We start from the raw sequence: 16,005 nt of genomic DNA on the forward strand, positions 1-16,005 counted from the left end.
TCTCAGCTGTCTGTCCCAAGTTGGCAGGGAGACTTCTACAGATACTGACACCCAGGAAGGAGTCTGTGGTGAGCCCGACCCAGGCTTGTGCTTCGGGAGGCACTCCCAGCCTCTTCCTGTGGTCCTCTTCCGAGCTGGGTGAGGTGGAAATCTCCAGCTTTTCATCCTGGTCCCCCAGGGCTGGCATCAGTCTGCACTGTCTAAAGAGAGATCTGGCTGCAGAGCAGTCATCTGAAGGTAGATGCGCCTGGAGAGCTCTGGTCCGACCCGGCGGGAGGTGGCGGTCACGCCTTCCCCACGACGCACCTGTATGTCTGCAAGCAGATTCTGGCGTTCTTGCTCCGAGAGACACCGTCTGTAAGCCTGAAAGTGGCAGATGACCTCTCAATACTGTACTACCCAGGGTCACCCCTGTCCATCAATAAGGGGGCAGTGAGCTTGGGTGGGGGGATGAGAACCCGTGTCCTCTGTTCACTGATCTCGGCAGGCCTGTACTGCTGACTACCAGTGCCCTCGCGGAAACTGCCTGGGAGCCCACTAAAGCCACAGGGTGCTGGGGGATGACTGTTGGAGCAGCCTACCTGGACCAGAAGTTGGGGGGAGGGATAGGTGTCCACAATGGCGCTGGCCATTTCCAGGCTGACTCGGTTCAGCTGCTGAATCTGTCTCCTCCAGACCAGCGCAAGTCCCCTGCCTGCGCGGTCCACCTTTGCCCCTCCAGCCCAGTCACTCTCCAGGCAGAAGGAGAAACTAGTTTGGTCTCGAAGCTTCCTGTGAACAGCAGTTGAAGAGCTGTGAGTCACTCGTCACTCCCATCTGTCCCCTTCCCTGGGAACTTAAAAACCCTCCCTCCACAGACCTCACGGGCGCCTATTTGGGTGCTCACTTTGTCCCCAAGCAGTGCTAGTTGCTAGTTCCCTTAAAAATGATATCTAGTCCTTCTCATTAAGAGAGAAGTTGCCAGAAAAGTACCAGATTGCTTCCGATGTTGACATTGGGTTGTATGGACCAGAGAGGCAGTGTGCATGGGGATAGCCACTAGGGACTGGCTGTCAGGCAATCTGGGAGGAGTCTGGTTCCACTTTTAACTTGCTAGGAGCTCAGACAAGGCAGTCTTCAGGCCTCTGTTCCCTTGGGTAGAAAATGAGGGACTTGGACTGGACTGAGGTCCCCTACTATTTTAAATTCAGACCACGAACACTCCCAAAGCTAAGTAGCCTAAAAGTTTGTTTTATGAGGGCTTATGACATCGTGACCTGACCTGGGACGGATCTTGGTAACCTGGCTCACTGGTGACCCAGCACCAGCCTGGAGAACATGAACTTACAGAGCAGCTACTGCAGAACGTTTTAAAGGGACTGGGGTTGAGGGCTCCTCACGAGCATCCCCAGCATGAGGTTGGCTCCGTCCACCACCAGCCTCACAGACAAGGGGCTGGTGGCAGAGTTCAGGGGAAAAGGACATGTGTGGGGACCAGAGCCACCACACAGCACAAGGCCCAGCAGTGGAGCCGAGACTTGCTGGGGCACTCACTTGAAGGGCGCCTCAGCCACAGCCTTCGTAAACGCGCATGCGAAGTCGGCCAGCTCTTTCCAGCTCTGCACCGTTCGGGCCTGGGCTTGTGTGTACAGCTGCAGATCCACCAAGGCCTAGAGACCCAAAGGCAGGACGGGTTGGAGGGGTGGAGGGAGACTTGGCTGAGGTTCCTCTCTCATGCCTGCCAAACCTGCACCCCAGCCCCTTGGCTCCCTGTTTAGCCCCTTCTTTTTTACTCAGTGCCAAGGCAGAAAGGCGTGTCCAGCGGGCACTTTGCTCCTGATCTAGAGCAAATCGGGTTCAATGAGAGTGGGAGCCCAGCCTGACTCAAGCAACACGAAGTTCTTACCTCTTCCACGTCTACCCTGGACACCATGCACCCTGTGTTGGCCTCTGGTCGTCTCTGCTTCTTCTCCTTGGCCTGTTCCCTATCTGCCACTCCCTGCTTCCTTCTTCTTGGAGGGTTCGGAGCACTGGAACCGGGGAGGAAATCAGACAGCAGCAGCTCCAGGCTGAGCTCGGGCAGAACAGGGGTGAGAAGACCCGACCAGAGCATAGGGCTTGTAAGGGGGGGGACTCAGATGTGGGATGAGTAAGGTCACCTCTGGTGGAGCTGCCCCTTTTCATGCTAAGTCTTGAGGACCAATTCAAACCTGAAGCGTTTCTCCTGATCCACAATCACCAGTGACAGAGCTTTCCCAGCTGCCCTTGCTGTGGCGTCAGTCACAAAGCTCCGCAGCGTCTCCTTCCCCTTCTCAGTGCCGCCCACACTTCCCTGTGTGAAGGGCAGACACTGCGTTAACGTTCGTTCCCTAGGCTCGGCCCCCGTCCCATGCCTTAGCGCCCAGCCTGCTTTGCCCACCTGCTTGAAGTTCTGGACCATGGACACAAACGCCTCTGCCGGGAGCAGCGCCAGGACCGTTGGTTCCTCCACCCAGTCTTCCTGTCCATCCTGCCAAAGGACCCGGAACCCAGCACAGGGAGGCAGGTCAGCAGGTGCTCAGCACCTGTGAGAGAGACCCAGGCCTTCGGGGTGAATGAACGCACCCACACCAGCCGAGCCCATTTTTGCATTATTTTTTTCTTCTGGAATGAAGCCAGGTGGCAAGAAACGATAACCCATGACCCTTTCCCTCCCCAGTCCTCAACTGTTCAACCTTGGTGAACCACGTCTCAGAGGCGGTGAAGAAGAGGAGTTGAAATGGGCTGAGAACTGCCAATGTTTCTGTACGCTCTGGATAGGGGAATGGAGGGAAAGGAAAATTCCAGAGGGTTTTGTGCAAATAAGTACTTGGCCTTTGAGGGCAGGGGCTGACTGGGAGCTGAGTGGCTCTTACAGACAGATGGGAGCCACGAGGGGAGCTGCCGCCTGGGAGGGCCCGTCCTCTGCACCATCGCCACAGGGCGGCCTCCCGCGAGACACTCCTGCAGCGGTCGGAGTGACGGAGCCCTGGGAGCAGGGCTCGTGGGGAGGCTTTTCTCACTGGGTCCCTGTAAGCCAACGCCAAGACCCATAACACAGCCAAGTGTAGCGGGAGGAGCGCCGGCCTCTAGTTCCTGCTCCGCCACCAATCGGCTGTGACCCTTCACAAAGCTTTCAACTTCTCCCGCCCGGCTCCCCGCCTGTGACGTGGGGTGACAGCTCCCTCCGTGTAGGGGGCCTGCCACGGGCATGGGAGTGAGAATGTGGAAGCGCCTTGAAAAGTCACTGCAATTTGAATATAAAGATTTGCTAATCCCCCGAATTAAAAAGTGTGCAGTTGCCATAAATTACTGAGAAAATTATGAGATCCAAATGAAAGGGGAACAATTTTGTTTTAAGCAGGCTCCATGCCCAACGTGGGGCTTGAACTCATGACCCTGAGGTCACGAGTCTCACACTCTACCAAATGAACCAGCCAGGCGCCCCAAGAGAGGAAAAAATCTTAATGTTTCTGCAAATGTGGACTATTTTGGATTCGCAGATAAGAGGAGCGGAAGGCACAGGAGCTGTAGAAACCTCAGGAGCCTGGGCCAAGGAAGGAACATTTGCTGTGTGCCCTACTGTGTGCTTGGGGCTTGGTTATCTCAGTCCCCATGACACAGGGCACCCAAAGGGATACAACAGTGTCAGTGTTTCACAGATGAGGCACAAAGAAATGAAATAATTTGCCCAGGGTCATAGCAATAAAGCTCTGGGGCCTGAAATTCAAGCACAAGCCCACCTATTCCCAAAGCCCAGTGTCAGAAATCCCATGCAGATATCTTCCTTCTGCCCCGCGGGTCCACTCTCCCCCTTCCCGCTCTGCTCTCTGCAGAAGACCACATCACCAGGCCCTCTGGTGCAAATGGCCAAATGGGAATGGTGGGTGGGAAACCCAACAGGAGACTGGAGAAGGGAAGGGAAGGAGGGAGGGAGGAGTGAAGTCGAGCTATTTCCCTGGCTCCCTCGAAATGGGTCACTTAGGGTTTGCTATGTTCCTCTATGGGAGGGCAAGCTTCTCTCAAGGGGGTCCTCTCTACATTTCTCTCTCCCTTCTGGATTCGGGGAACGACTTCCTCCCCTCATCCCTTCAGGCCTAGGCATGGTAACAAATATGCAGGGGTCCTCAACCAGGACCGATTTTTCCCCACAAGGGACGTGTGGCAACATCTGGACATTTTCGATTGTCAGGACTGGAGGGGGGGGTGCTACCGGCATTAAGTGGGCAGAGGCTAGGGAGGCTGCTCGACCTTCTACAGTGCACAGGACAGCCCCTCACAACAGAGAACTCTCCGATTTGAAATGCCGACTACACCCGAGGTGGAGAATCCCTGAGTTAGTGGTGTCATTACCGTGAGGTGCTGTGTCATCCCTTGTAGTTGCCCTGTACCCTGCCCACGCTTTAGAACACTGTTCCTTTCTTACATCTTCCTCAAAATTATCCTCAGTTGAGCGTGCCAGCTGATTTCCTGCTGGGACCCTGATTAAAATTCTTTAGAATGAAAGCGCATTTATCGGGGAGCTCGAAGCGGGGAGGAGAGACATTAACCAGAAAACCGCTACCTCGGATGGCGCAGCCCTTCTCCTCCAGGTGATGCTGCAGGGCACGGCCTGTGCCTCGATCACGCAGCGGCACTCCATGGACTGCAGGGCTCCGAGGAGCTGGCCTCCCCCTTCCGTCTGCAAAAGCACTGCAACAGATGACGAGAGAGGGGCGGTCAGGGGCTGGCCCAGAAAGCGGGCACCCCAGCTTGGGAAGAAGACACAATGCTAGGAGGACCTGGATCCAGCCCCACGACGACGTGCTTTAAGCATTCCTCGGGCCTCTGAGCTTTCAGCCTATTAACCGGGGCTGCCTTCTCCGTCCTCTCCTGTTGTCTCCGCGGCTGGCATCCCTGCAAGCCTCTCTGGACCTTCTGGCTATGCTTGGTTCTCTTCTGAAGTGGGGGGACCTCAGCATTTGTTTTGGTTACGGTCCAGCTGCCATTCGGGACAGGGCAGGTAGCTTTGAAGGCAGGAAGCTGATGGCGTGGATTGTCTCCCACAGGGTCCTTGTTAGTTGATGCATGTCTCTCTGAGGTTTCATGGAGGGGAAGATCAGGGACCTTTGGAAAGGGTTGGTTTTCCCAGTCACGTGATGCTCCTGCACTATTTTGGTGATCCCATAGACTTTTAACTGGGGAGCTAGAATCCTCAGGGCTCAGCTGCTTGCGGGTCAAAAACTTACAGGTAAGCCTCTCAGCCAGGGGAGCTAATTCTTCCTCATCCTCACTTTCACTGCTTAGCACCCTGACTGGCTCTGTTTGTGTGACCGGTTCAGCCGTGTCTCGGATAGGTGGTACATCTTTCAACCTTGGTGACGGACGACAGGAGGCCTCAGAATCTGAGGTGTCAACCACAATGATTTTTGCCTCCCTCTGAGGCTGCCTCCTCTTTGTTGAAGATGGTTCCTTCTTCAGGAAGGCAAATGTTGGCAACTCTTCCGACTCACTCTCACTGGAATCCAGTGCCAGTGATGACTTTAGAGCCATCAATACGTGCTGTCAAATTAATCCCCTGAAAGGAAAAGAGATGAGATGCAGACTGTAGCACTGAACTCAGTCCATTAGACATGTTCTGTGGCCAAACTATGGAAATACATACAATATAGAAACAGAAAAACAGGATACTGTCCCAACACATTCAATCTGGAACTCAGCTGTCTGTAGTCTAACAGGACTCCTCAAATCCCTTCTAGGTCATGGTGACCTAGAAACAAAGTGGAGATTACTATCGGAAAATGTTAATGCAGTAGTAACAAGACTCAACACCACCCCCTTGTTGATCTCTGCATTTGAAATGCAGATGTCAAGTCATCCTTTCTCTAAAATTTGAGATAACATTCACATACCATAAACTTCTCTTTCAAGTGTACAGTTCAGTAGTTTTTAGTATATTCACAAAACTGTGCATCACTAATTCCAGAATATTCTCATCACCCCAAAAAGAAATCCCATAGCCATTAAGCAGTCACTGTTCACTTCCCCGTCCCCCAGCTCCTGACAACCACAAATCTACTTGTTTTTTATGGATTTGCCTGTTCTGGATAGTTAGTACAAACAATCATACAGCATGTGGTCCTTTGTGACTGCCTCCTTTCACTTAGCATGTTTCTTAGGGTTCGTTTATGTTGTGGCGTGTGTCAGTATTTCATGGCTTTTTATGGCTGAATAACATTCCACTGCATAGATCTGCCACAATTTGCTTCTCTGTTGAGCACTGACGGATATTTGGTTTCCGGGTTTTGCCCATTATGAATAATGCTGCCATGAACATTCACGTCCAGGTTTTTGTGGGGACAGGTTTTCAATTCTGTTGCATGTATACCTGGAAGTGCAACTGCTGGGTCGTGTACAAGAATCACTCTTCGAATAAAGGTTCACTAACACTGTAGGTGTGACCCCGGATGGGCCGCGTAACCTCCCTGAGCCTCGCTTTCCAACATAGTAAAACAGAGATGATAACAACACCTACTTCATAAGATTGTGCGAAGTAACTGAAATCGTGCCTCTACAGCGCTTAGCACAGCACGCAGCCGATAGTAAGCCCTCGGTAAAGGACGCTGAAAGTCTAGGGAGGGACCTCCTCTGAGTCCGCTCCCTGCACCTCGCCAGAGTCCGGCAAACCGAGGTTGCCTGCCAGGCCGGTCCGGCGCGTCCTCACCGCGCGGCGGAGCCCCGGACACCCTGGTTACCGAGGCCCTGCCGGGCGGCGCTCAAAACTCCGGCCCCAACCCGCCGCCCGCCGCCCGCCGCGCCAGCTCTCACCTGTGACTCTTCGCGCCACTCTTTCAACTGCAGCGCAGGCCCCGGAAGCAGATCGCCCGGTAGCGGAAGCAGATTTCTGAGACCGGAAGCGAGTGGACGGCAAACATGGCGTCGGTGGCGCTGGCGCTAAGGACGCGGGCGGCTGGTAACGGGACGCCGTGGCTGTTGCGGGGCGAGGGGTGCAGGCGGAGCGGGGACCCTGCAGGGAGCCTGAGGGTGGAGGCCGTTCCCCGCGGAGGCCCCTAGGCGCCGAGCCGGGAGAGCGCGGGGGGCCCTCGAGCTTTGAGGGGCAGCTGTCACTGACCACGTCGGGCGCCCGGCCTTGGGTGGTGGTTCGAGGAGCATGTGTCCCCTTCCTTTGCCCCGCGCGCAAGTACAGCTTCCCTAGCTTTTGGTGACGTGGGCACGCCGCTTCCACTCCGTGGATCCTTTCATCTATAAATACTGGCACGCTGGAGCTCAGAAAGTTAACAGATTAAAGTCTTTGTGCCAGACAGTGCAGTTAGGTGTTGGGGATCTCAGCAGAGATGAAGACAGTCTCTATCTCCCGGGCCGGTTCTTTCTAGTGGAAAAGCCAAAAATAAGCACAGAAACAAAATGGTTGTAAATTGTGACGAGTGCTGTTAAAGAAAGCAAAAATGTGTGTTTGCTGTCTTTTGGGGGGTTGGTGGTCAGGGAAGCCCTTCAAGGAGGTAACATCTAAGTTAAGACCTAAAGGATGACGGGAGGCCTAGCCCTGGTAGAGAATGAGGGGCAAGAGAGTGACATAAGCCAGTTTTCCATGTTGAGAAGCAAACCATTGCGCTTAGGTGAATTTAAAAGGGGGTAGGAGTGGAAAGGAGGAAAACAGATGGGAAGCTGTAATAGTAGTCCTGATGAGACATGATTTAGCCAAGATGCTAGTGTCAGTGAACTTGGGGGAAATGGGTGGTTTTAAGATCAGTTTTGGAGATAAAACTCAGAGTTTGCTCGTGAGCTGGGTATGTGAGATGAGCAAAGGAAAGTGATCTGCAATGACTCTCTGATTTCTGCCCAAGCAACTGCATAGTTGGTAGCATCCTTTACTCTGAGGTGGGGGATGGGGAGTAGGCTGAAGGGCAAAGATTTGTGAAAGAGATAGTGTAGATAAAACAAAAGCCCCATTCCTCAGCTTAATAAGTTAGAGGATGAATGAATGAATAGATTTAAAGGTAGATAGATCTTGGTGCTGGGCATTTAACATGTCTTTCTAAGCATTTATTTCTGGTCCTTTGTCCCAGCTACTCTCTATCATTAAAACTTCAGAAACCTGGGGGCGCCTGGGTGGCTCAGTCGTTGGGCGTCTGCCTTCGGCTCGAGTCATGATCTCAGGGTCCTGGGATCAATCCCCGCATCGGGCTCCCTGCTCCACGGGGAGCCTGCTTCTCCCTCTCCCACTCCCCCTGCTTGTGTTCCCTCTCTCGCTGTGTCTCTCTCTCTGTCAAATAAATAAATAAAATCTTAAAACAAGACAAAAAACAAAAAAAACTTCAGAAACCTGGTTTCAGGAACTCTGAACTTGTAGGCTCTGGAGACTCACAGGGCTTCTCTAAAGATTCTGGCATAACCCTGATTAACCAGGGCTGTGTCTGGAGACCCGAAAGCAAGGACTGCCAGCCCTGTGCTTGTCATATAGCAAGTGGCTTCCAACTTAGTTAGTATGAATTTTAGTTCACTCTCCTTTTGAAAAGAAATGCCATTGAGCATTTTGGAATGAGTATGGAGAGGTCAGGTTGTCAAGGGCAGGGCGTCAGTCTTCTTGGTCAGGACACGTACTGGGTGGGCTTGCTGATGAAAGAGTCCAGCCTTCTGAAATAGCTAAGAGCCTGTGGGAGCTACCCTCCGAGAAGCTGCCCTTTTTGTTTACGAGTATTTGGTGTGCAGGGGATGGGTGAATGGTTGAGAAAGTGGTGGATGACGCCAAAGCAGGACCCTCTCTCTGGGTGTCCTATTGCTGGGCTCTGTGGTCCAGCCCCTCCACAGTGTCTGGAGCCTTGAGGACATGTGGTGAGTGAGGCTGAAACCAGCAGCTCTGTGGTGTCCTCTCGCTGGCTTATATTTCCTGTGGTGTTTGTTTCTCTTCAACAGGACTGAATGTGTCAGGACCCAGGGCACATGGTGTTTATTTTCTTTCCGTGAATATTTCACTGCCCACCGCCTCCCCAGGCCACACACACACTTCTCATGCAGGGCATACGCCCTGGACAATACAAGGAATGACTTGTCCCCTGCCTTGGAGAAGGCCAAGGACTTTCAGACACTCCCTGAAAACCACCAACACAGTCAGGTGGCATTTCTGCTCACGTATCTTCCTCACCTCCCCCGCCACTACCCCCGCCACCTCTCAGCTTACCAAATGGCCCATCGAGGCAGAGAAAGAGTGATTGGGAGCCTCTCTGAACAACATTTCTGTTCCGTCTGCAGGTACAGCCCTGCTGAGCCCCCCTCAGGCTGCGTCTCTTGCCATCAGATATGCATCCAAGAAGACAGGTGGCAGCTCCAAAAACCTGGGTGGAAAGTCACCAGGCAAACGCTTTGGCCTCAAGAAAATGGAGGGTGAGCGTGTGCCTTGGCTTCCATTTTCCAGCTGCACCCTCTCTTGCTGTCCCTGGCATCCTTTGCAGAACAGGAAGACTGTGCCCCCTCCTGGGCCTGTACTCTCCGCTTAGCTCGCCAGAGCACTTGGCTCCAGATTACAGATGCAGAGAAGACCTGAGGCAGGGAGGGGGTCCTGAGGAAGAGCAGATAGGTGTGAACCTGGGCCATGTGATTGGAGAGAAGAGTGTGGAGACTTGGGGGGGGGGTTCAGGGGGTGAGACTGGCAGAGGGAGATGGGGGCTGCTTGTGTCCGAGCATGTAGGAATTGGCTTTGTCCAGGGTCAGGCTTAGAGGTTGGTGTGCAGTGTCTGGGCCAGGAAATCGAGGGCCGGTATGTTTTTTCAGCAGTTTGCTGTGCTGCCCCATCACTGGGGCCCACAGTCAGCGTGCTTATGGACTTTTCTTCTAGGTCACTATGTCCATGCTGGCAACATCCTTGCGACTCAGCGCCACTTCCGTTGGCACCCAGGCGCCCATGTGAGTTCCTCTGTGGCCCTTTCCCCTTTTGTCTTTCCCAGGACCACCTCTCTCTGTTCCTAAGCATGGTAGTGATAATAAAACAGTTGTGTTTATGGGATGCTTAGCAAATGCCAAGCATCATTTTGCTTCCTGGGCCTGCATTGTCTCGTTTCATCCTTAGCCCATCCCCATGATGCACTAGGTATCACTAGGTATCCATTTTCGAGGTAGGATGCCAGAGACTTAGGGAGTGGAGGGGGCCACATGGCAGAGCTGGGGTTCGTGCTGGGGCTGCCTGCCTCCCAGTCACTGTGCTTTGCCTTGTGGAGCATCAGCCTGGTTCTCTTGGGTCTCCTTTCTAACCCCACCTGTTAGAGGAGGAGATGCCTAGTGATTTGAGATACTTTTTGAATCTTGGGAAACTAATTTCAGTGTATTCCTTTTTCCTTCTTGCTAATCCTCTTTTGCATAAAATTGTTATCAGATGGCTGAAAGATAGTTTGAATTTAATAAAATAGAATTCAGTGTATGTGCCAGAAACTAGGTCCATATCAGGCAGGGATTTCAGTTTTCGGCAAGTTGGGATTACTTTCTGAGGTAGGAAGGTTCTTTGTTAACACAGATCTGTACCGTACTCTTTTTTTTTTTTAAGATTTATTTATTAGAGAGAGTCTGAGCTCCCAGATGAGCTTGGAGCCTGTCTTGGAGGCCCGATCTCACAACCCCAAGACCATGACCTGAGCCAGAAATAAGAGTGGGATGCTTAACTGACTGAGCCACCCAGGCACCCCCGTACTGTACTCTTCACATTATCTTAAATGTTAGTTTAGTTTCGTTTGTAATCAGTCCCCTCACCGCCCCTTTTTTGGCCATTTTAGTAGGCATATAAAGACTGATAGTAGCCAATAATTAGGTCAGAAATGCTAGTTTACATGCGAATGGATTGCATTCGTAGTAGCTTTGTCTCTTAGGACTTGAGGCCCTGGCTGTGTGCCTGTGGTAACCCTGGGCACTAACTCAAATAGCGGCTGCAGTAGTAAAAGCTGACGTGTTTTGAGCTAAGCAGTATTCTAAGCTCTTTATGATTAACTCACTTAATCTTTGAGGGGGGCCCCATAAAAGTAGTTAATATTATCCCCATTTTGCAGATGAGAAAACGGAGACACAGTGAAGTAATGCAGCTTGCCCAGGCCACACGACAGGAGGCAGTGGTGCTGGGATTTGAACCCGGCATCCTGGCTCCAGAGCCCGTTCCTTTAATCAGAGAAATATTGAATAATGCTCTATTGCCTGGGTAAAAGTTGCCCCACATCCAATCTCAAGTTCTAAAGGAAAAATGCTAAAATATATGCAGTTCACAAACTGTATGCGCAACATGTAGTTTATTCTCCGCTCATAGTTTTCATCGAGAGCAGTTAGAAATGGTAGCTGCTTCACAGGGTGAGGACTAAAGGGGTCAGGGGAGCACTGCCTGCACAGGCAGGCGCTGTGAAAGGACTGGTGCCTGTCACTATGATTGCTGTTCTGTTAGATGATGTATTACCATAGGGCTTTGGTCCATACTTTCCTTAGAGCCTAAACTTCAGAGGTCACTATGTAGGACGAAACTATGTCAAGCTCATGTTTACTATGACAACTCCAGTGTTTTTTAATTTTAAGTGAGGCCGGCTCCCAGGGGGCAGTGCTTAGGGGCATCTTCCCGGGCCTGGTTTGGGAATCTGTCCGGTGTGGTGCCCGGCCAGCCGCACAGACATGGGTCTAGGGACCAGCCTTCAGGGACTGAGCACCCGCGAGGATTGGCTGTTGGAGTTTTCTTTTCCCTCTTCTGTTACAGAGTCCTAGATGCCAAGGAGGTGCCAGGCAGCAGGAAAGGGAACCCGAGATAGAGCTTTCTGATCCCCCCCTTGGTCCCAGAGCCTGAATCCTTATGAGAAGTTTATCCCAAAGCCCTGGGATGGACCTCCCGGCTGTGGGTCCAGCTGACCAGGTCTTTGTGTTGCAGGTGGGGCTGGGGAAGAAGAAGTACCTGTATGCTCTGGAGGAAGGGGTAGTCCGCTACACAAAGGAGGTCTACGTGCCCAGTCCCAGCAACGCAGAGGATGTGGATCTGGTCACCAGGCTGCCCAAGGGTGCTGTGCTCTATAAGACTTTTGTCCACGTGGTTCCTGCCAAGCCTGAGGGCACCTTCAAACTGGTAGCTATGCTGTGAACTCCTGGTTGAGGCCATTGGTTGGAGCCTGGAGCCCAGGTGACAGGAGAGGGTGACAGCAGAAGTCAAGGGTCGGGACAACAGGGCCTCCTGAGGAAGTCTGCTTGGCGGTGATTGTGGAAGTCTCTGAAGTGACTGGCTGGGAAGCCTTTTGGGAGACTTGACCTGGGGCCAGAAATAAAGTTTGCTGGAGTCATGAGCCTGTGCTGTGTGGGGATAAACCTGGCCGGGGCTCCTTACGCGTTTATTGGTCCTTAGCCACGTTCGGTGGTGCACACGAGGAACAACCGCAGAGCAGGAAAGAGAGCTCTCAGAGTGAGGAAATGACAGGAAGGGAGTGTGTGTGAGGAGGGGATTGCCTTAACACCATCTCCCCAAGGGGAAGGAAGAGGAGAACGACCCCCCCCCACCCCCCATCCCTTGTCCGGAGGGGTCCTGGGAGGAGTGGATGGGAGGGGCTACAGAGGAAGCAACAAGGTCATGTCCTCTCCTGGAGCCACATTTGGAGGGAGCTGGGGCTGTAGCCGCTGGAATGGCCACATGGTGGACCCCCCCATGGATCCGGCCTAGAGAGGCCAGGTGGACCCAGGTCCTTTCAATGATGTGGCAAAATGAGTGACAAACGGGCTTCTTTCCGCACACCCACCTCACATCCTTTTCTGGTTCTTGGTTTATCTCAAACCATAAACAGCCTCCGAGGATCTGGCTTTAGGAATACTCAGTCTGGGCCTAGAGTGGGCTGGGACAGGCCTTCATTGTCAATCCAGCCCAAGACCTTCAAGCTTAGCTTCCAGTGGAAGGGCCAGGAAGAAAGCCTCAGCTGGGGCAGAGGGCCGCCTGGCCTTTGGAGGTAGGTGGTTTGGGCTACAGCCACGGGGGGCTTGTAGAGTCCAGTGGCTTCCAAGACTCTGCCCTGCAGCCAGGAGCTTCAGGGATTGGAGGCACAGAAGCCCCACAGTTCGCGAGATCTGCCTTGAACTTGGCACTTTGTTCTCTCAGGGCATGACCCCGGATTCTCCACATGCAGATCCTTGGCAGAGGTGACCCAGGGTTTCACCCCACTTCTTGTGGGGTCTCATGTACCAAGGCCCCAGCTGGGAAGATTGCTGGGGGCGTCTCTTGTCAGCTCAGCACTGTCCCTGCCAGGCCTCTGGAGAAGCTCGAAGGGGCAGGATGCAAGAGGTTCCCTCCTATACAGCGGTGTTGTCCTGAACAGAGCGGGGCCGGGGGGCTGCTGCTTCATGGGGTGGGCAATCAAAGCCACAGTTGGGTGATGGTGCAGGCAGTGACTTTACGGCCTCATAGCTTGGTGGCAACTGAGGGGTGGGGAGGAAGGCATTAGCCATTCCCTGACACCCCAGCCTCTCTCCACCTGCCCTTACGTACACGTACTTTCTTTGGGCTTCGGCCTTCTGTGCCTCCTCTCCCCCAGTGATGTTCCTTCCTGGAAACAAGTTGAGCCCTAGAGCCGTTGGCTCCGTGGAAACCCGCAGAAGCCTGTTCTGAATCCCAGGGCAGGCCCCCCCCGGGCTGGGGTCCACTGTCCTTCCCTCCACCCAAAGAGGTGAAGTAGGGCTTCCTTTCAAATCCTGGGGCTCTCCCCATCAGTGGCCCTTTCCTCCTCCTGGTCTGAGGGGCTCTAACTGGGCATTATGTGTAAGAGTAATACGAAAATAGCTCACTTCTCCAAGGCACCCGAGGCTAGGAATGCTAAACATTCACCTCTCTGCAGGCCCAGATCCTGAAGCGCTGTGTAATCAGCTGGTGAACCTGTTTCTGCTGGTCCTTCTTTCCAGTATTCTCCTAGCTGGGCAGGCGAGCCAGCTGCCACAGGGGCAGCCCCACGCGGACTCCCTCGCCCCTTAGGGAATAGTGCTGTAGCCAAGAAAAGCCGAGGGGACCAGGCAGGCACACACGACCCTTTGGCTTCCATTTGGACCTTCTTCCCCAGGGTGAGCCCAAGATTAGGGTATCACATGCTCTCCTTTCCCAGAAGTCTCTAGGCATCATCCCATCCTCCCCCTAGCCACCCTGAGGCCCTGGCCTGGCTTCAGGCCTGCAGTACACAGCTCTCCACTGACTCTGGGGTGGCAACCCCAAGGGTCCTCCCTCACTTGCATCCCCTGGGAATCTCAGCAGCTTTCCACTGCCTGGACCTCGCTGGGGTCTCCTATGGTGCAGAAGCAGGGAGGGGGGCAGTCCTGGGGAGCATGAAGGATGACAAAGTGAAGCTCCAGATTCAGGGTCAGCAAGCAAGAGAGCAGAGCCCAGCCCCTTCTGTCCCTGTGTCGCTCTCCCCAACCCCTTTGGTTCTCTCCAGCGAGCCCAAGGCACAGAGCTCGCTCCTCAGCATTTCTGAGATGCACTCAGTGTAGAGGTACCACTCCTCTCTGGCCCCAGCTTCTCAGGCAGTCTGGCAGCCAGCTCTGATGCCCTTTTGGGGGAGAGTCAGAGAAAACCTCCTCCTCCTGTGCCCACCTCTCCATCCTCTCTGTCTGGTGCCCAGAATTGTGTGCGTGTGTGTGCGGGGGGGGGGGGGGGGGGGAGGGGGAGGGGGGGGAATCAAAGCATGGGCAGGTTGCAGGTCGGACAATTCATTTTGCTTTCTGTACCCAGGCTCCCACATGGTGTCCCGTCCCTGGGGAGAGGCCTGCCGGTATGGTAGCCACCACCCCCTCTCCCTCTGGGCTCAGTGCTCTGGGCTCTTCCCTGGGAGAGGGTGAGCCTCCAGCTGCTTGGAGAGCTGGGATAAGACCATTGTCCTCACCAGCAGCTCCCAGCACCGGGTCCCCATTAACAATAACAATCACCAGGCAGGATGCTGGCAAGGACCTTATTAACCCTTTCCACACTGCTGCCCTGGCCCCGAGGGAACCCAGGCTGGAAGGGGCAGAGTCCAGAGAGTAGGTCCTGAAGGCCCTTTCCTTCCTGAACAGTTGCTCTTCCTGAGCCAGCGAGCAGGTGCCCTTTGGCTGGGGCTGGGGAAGGGGGGCGGCAGCAGGGGAAGGGTTGTTGGGCAGGGGTGCTTACGTATTGGCTGGGGCTCTGGAACAAGAGGCAGGAGCGGGGAGCCTGGCCGCGCTGGGGCTCACGCTGGTACTGCAGCAGCTGCAGGATGGCCACGATGAACACCAGGGACGAAACTACCCTCCCCCCAGACGCACAGTCAAGGGCCCAGCCCGCACCTGGCATGTATGGGCCCATCTCACCTCCCCACGTTGGAATCGCACTCCAAAGTTTAGGTAGGATTGACGGGTCTAGCTAGCATCAGCCTGACATGCAGGGGAAACTGAGGTGCGGGCGGTTCCCTTTCTGCTGTGGCACCAACCCCCCGCGGCAGACTTACATAGGAGGGCAGTATGGCTTTATCCTGTCCCTTCAGTCCAGGAAAGTGCGGTGTGTAGGGAGTTTAGAGAGGGACAAACTTAGGGGAGGGGGAAGGAACTTGTGGCAGGCTAGGCACCCTTAGAAGCGACGGGTCTGAGGGGCCCGGGGAGGACCCCAGGGCCTGGACTCAGCCCCTTCTCCGCTCTCCCAGAGCTCTGCGGGCAAGGGCCCAGCCAAACACACCGTTCTTCCCAAGTGGTTTGCTCCAGGTGACCCTACAGATGAAGAGGCTGGGCTTCCGGCCCACAGCGCAGGGTCAAGGGTACATCTGATCCAACCCCGGGGCTCAGGACAGCAGCAGGGACTCAGAGCTATGGCTAGGAGGCTACCGTCCACGGTGATCCCTGCACGCAGAACCGCAGTGGCAGAGGGGTGCCAAGACAGGGCATCAGCCTTGAGCCACCTTGAAGACAGCCAGCAGGGCCACCCCCCAACCCAGGAACCCTGGCCCAGAGGAGCGACTGCATTCAGAGCCAGCTTGTCGGTGCCGTGCCATGATCCCGTGTCCTACAGAGGGCACTCCCCTCTCC

General features: G+C 54.2%; 2 protein-coding genes across 5 annotated transcripts; one reads left to right on the forward strand and one right to left on the reverse strand.

Moving 5' to 3' along the window:
* Positions 1 to 32: 32 nt before the first annotated feature.
* Positions 33 to 7,106, reverse strand: EME1 (essential meiotic structure-specific endonuclease 1). 4 transcript variants are annotated; one of them, XM_054510868.2, is made up of 10 exons: positions 6,805 to 6,856; positions 5,642 to 5,746; positions 4,779 to 5,554; positions 4,562 to 4,689; positions 2,399 to 2,488; positions 2,190 to 2,311; positions 1,886 to 2,048; positions 1,534 to 1,649; positions 582 to 771; positions 33 to 363 (listed from the first exon to the last, which is right to left on the reverse strand). In XM_054510868.2, exons 3-10 carry the CDS (start codon positions 5,527 to 5,529, stop codon positions 187 to 189), a joined length of 1,737 nt encoding a protein of 578 aa, XP_054366843.1. In that variant the 5' UTR covers positions 5,530 to 5,554; positions 5,642 to 5,746; positions 6,805 to 6,856; the 3' UTR covers positions 33 to 186. The 4 variants fall into 4 exon arrangements, with proteins under 4 accessions (XP_054366843.1, XP_064438272.1, XP_064438273.1 ...); XM_064582202.1 differs by having other exon boundaries at positions 1,886 to 2,009; positions 6,805 to 6,854; XM_064582203.1 differs by lacking the exon at positions 5,642 to 5,746 and having other exon boundaries at positions 1,886 to 2,009; positions 6,805 to 7,106.
* MRPL27 (mitochondrial ribosomal protein L27) lies at positions 6,841 to 12,287 on the forward strand. Its single transcript, XM_045889118.3, has 4 exons — positions 6,841 to 6,949; positions 9,247 to 9,378; positions 9,830 to 9,897; positions 11,882 to 12,287. Exons 1-4 carry the CDS (start codon positions 6,910 to 6,912, stop codon positions 12,086 to 12,088), a joined length of 447 nt encoding a protein of 148 aa, XP_045745074.1. The 5' UTR covers positions 6,841 to 6,909; the 3' UTR covers positions 12,089 to 12,287.
* Positions 12,288 to 16,005: the final 3,718 nt, after the last annotated feature.

Source organism: Mirounga angustirostris, unplaced genomic scaffold (assembly GCF_029215605.1).
Source record: "Mirounga angustirostris isolate CCGP_5_RB_7025 unplaced genomic scaffold, mMirAng1.0.hap1 SCAF_17, whole genome shotgun sequence".
Classification (NCBI taxonomy): domain Eukaryota; kingdom Metazoa; phylum Chordata; class Mammalia; order Carnivora; family Phocidae; genus Mirounga; species Mirounga angustirostris.

Bases quoted from the DNA above. Each gene is read 5' to 3' on its own strand.
- MRPL27 (XM_045889118.3), top strand. From the start codon at position 6,910: ATGGCGTCGGTGGCGCTGGCGCTAAGGACGCGGGCGGCTG. The intron at 6,950-9,246 runs GTAACGGGACGC...TTCCGTCTGCAG, and splicing joins GCTAAGGACGCGGGCGGCTG to GTACAGCCCTGCTGAGCCCC. The intron at 9,898-11,881 runs GTGAGTTCCTCT...TTTGTGTTGCAG, and splicing joins GTTGGCACCCAGGCGCCCAT to GTGGGGCTGGGGAAGAAGAA.
- EME1 (XM_054510868.2), bottom strand. From the start codon at position 5,529: ATGGCTCTAAAGTCATCACTGGCACTGGATTCCAGTGAGAGTGAGTCG. The intron at 2,312-2,398 runs GTGGGCAAAGCA...CCCTTCACACAG, and splicing joins TGGTCCAGAACTTCAAGCAG to GGAAGTGTGGGCGGCACTGA. The intron at 1,650-1,885 runs GTAAGAACTTCG...TTGGGTCTCTAG, and splicing joins CCAGGGTAGACGTGGAAGAG to GCCTTGGTGGATCTGCAGCT.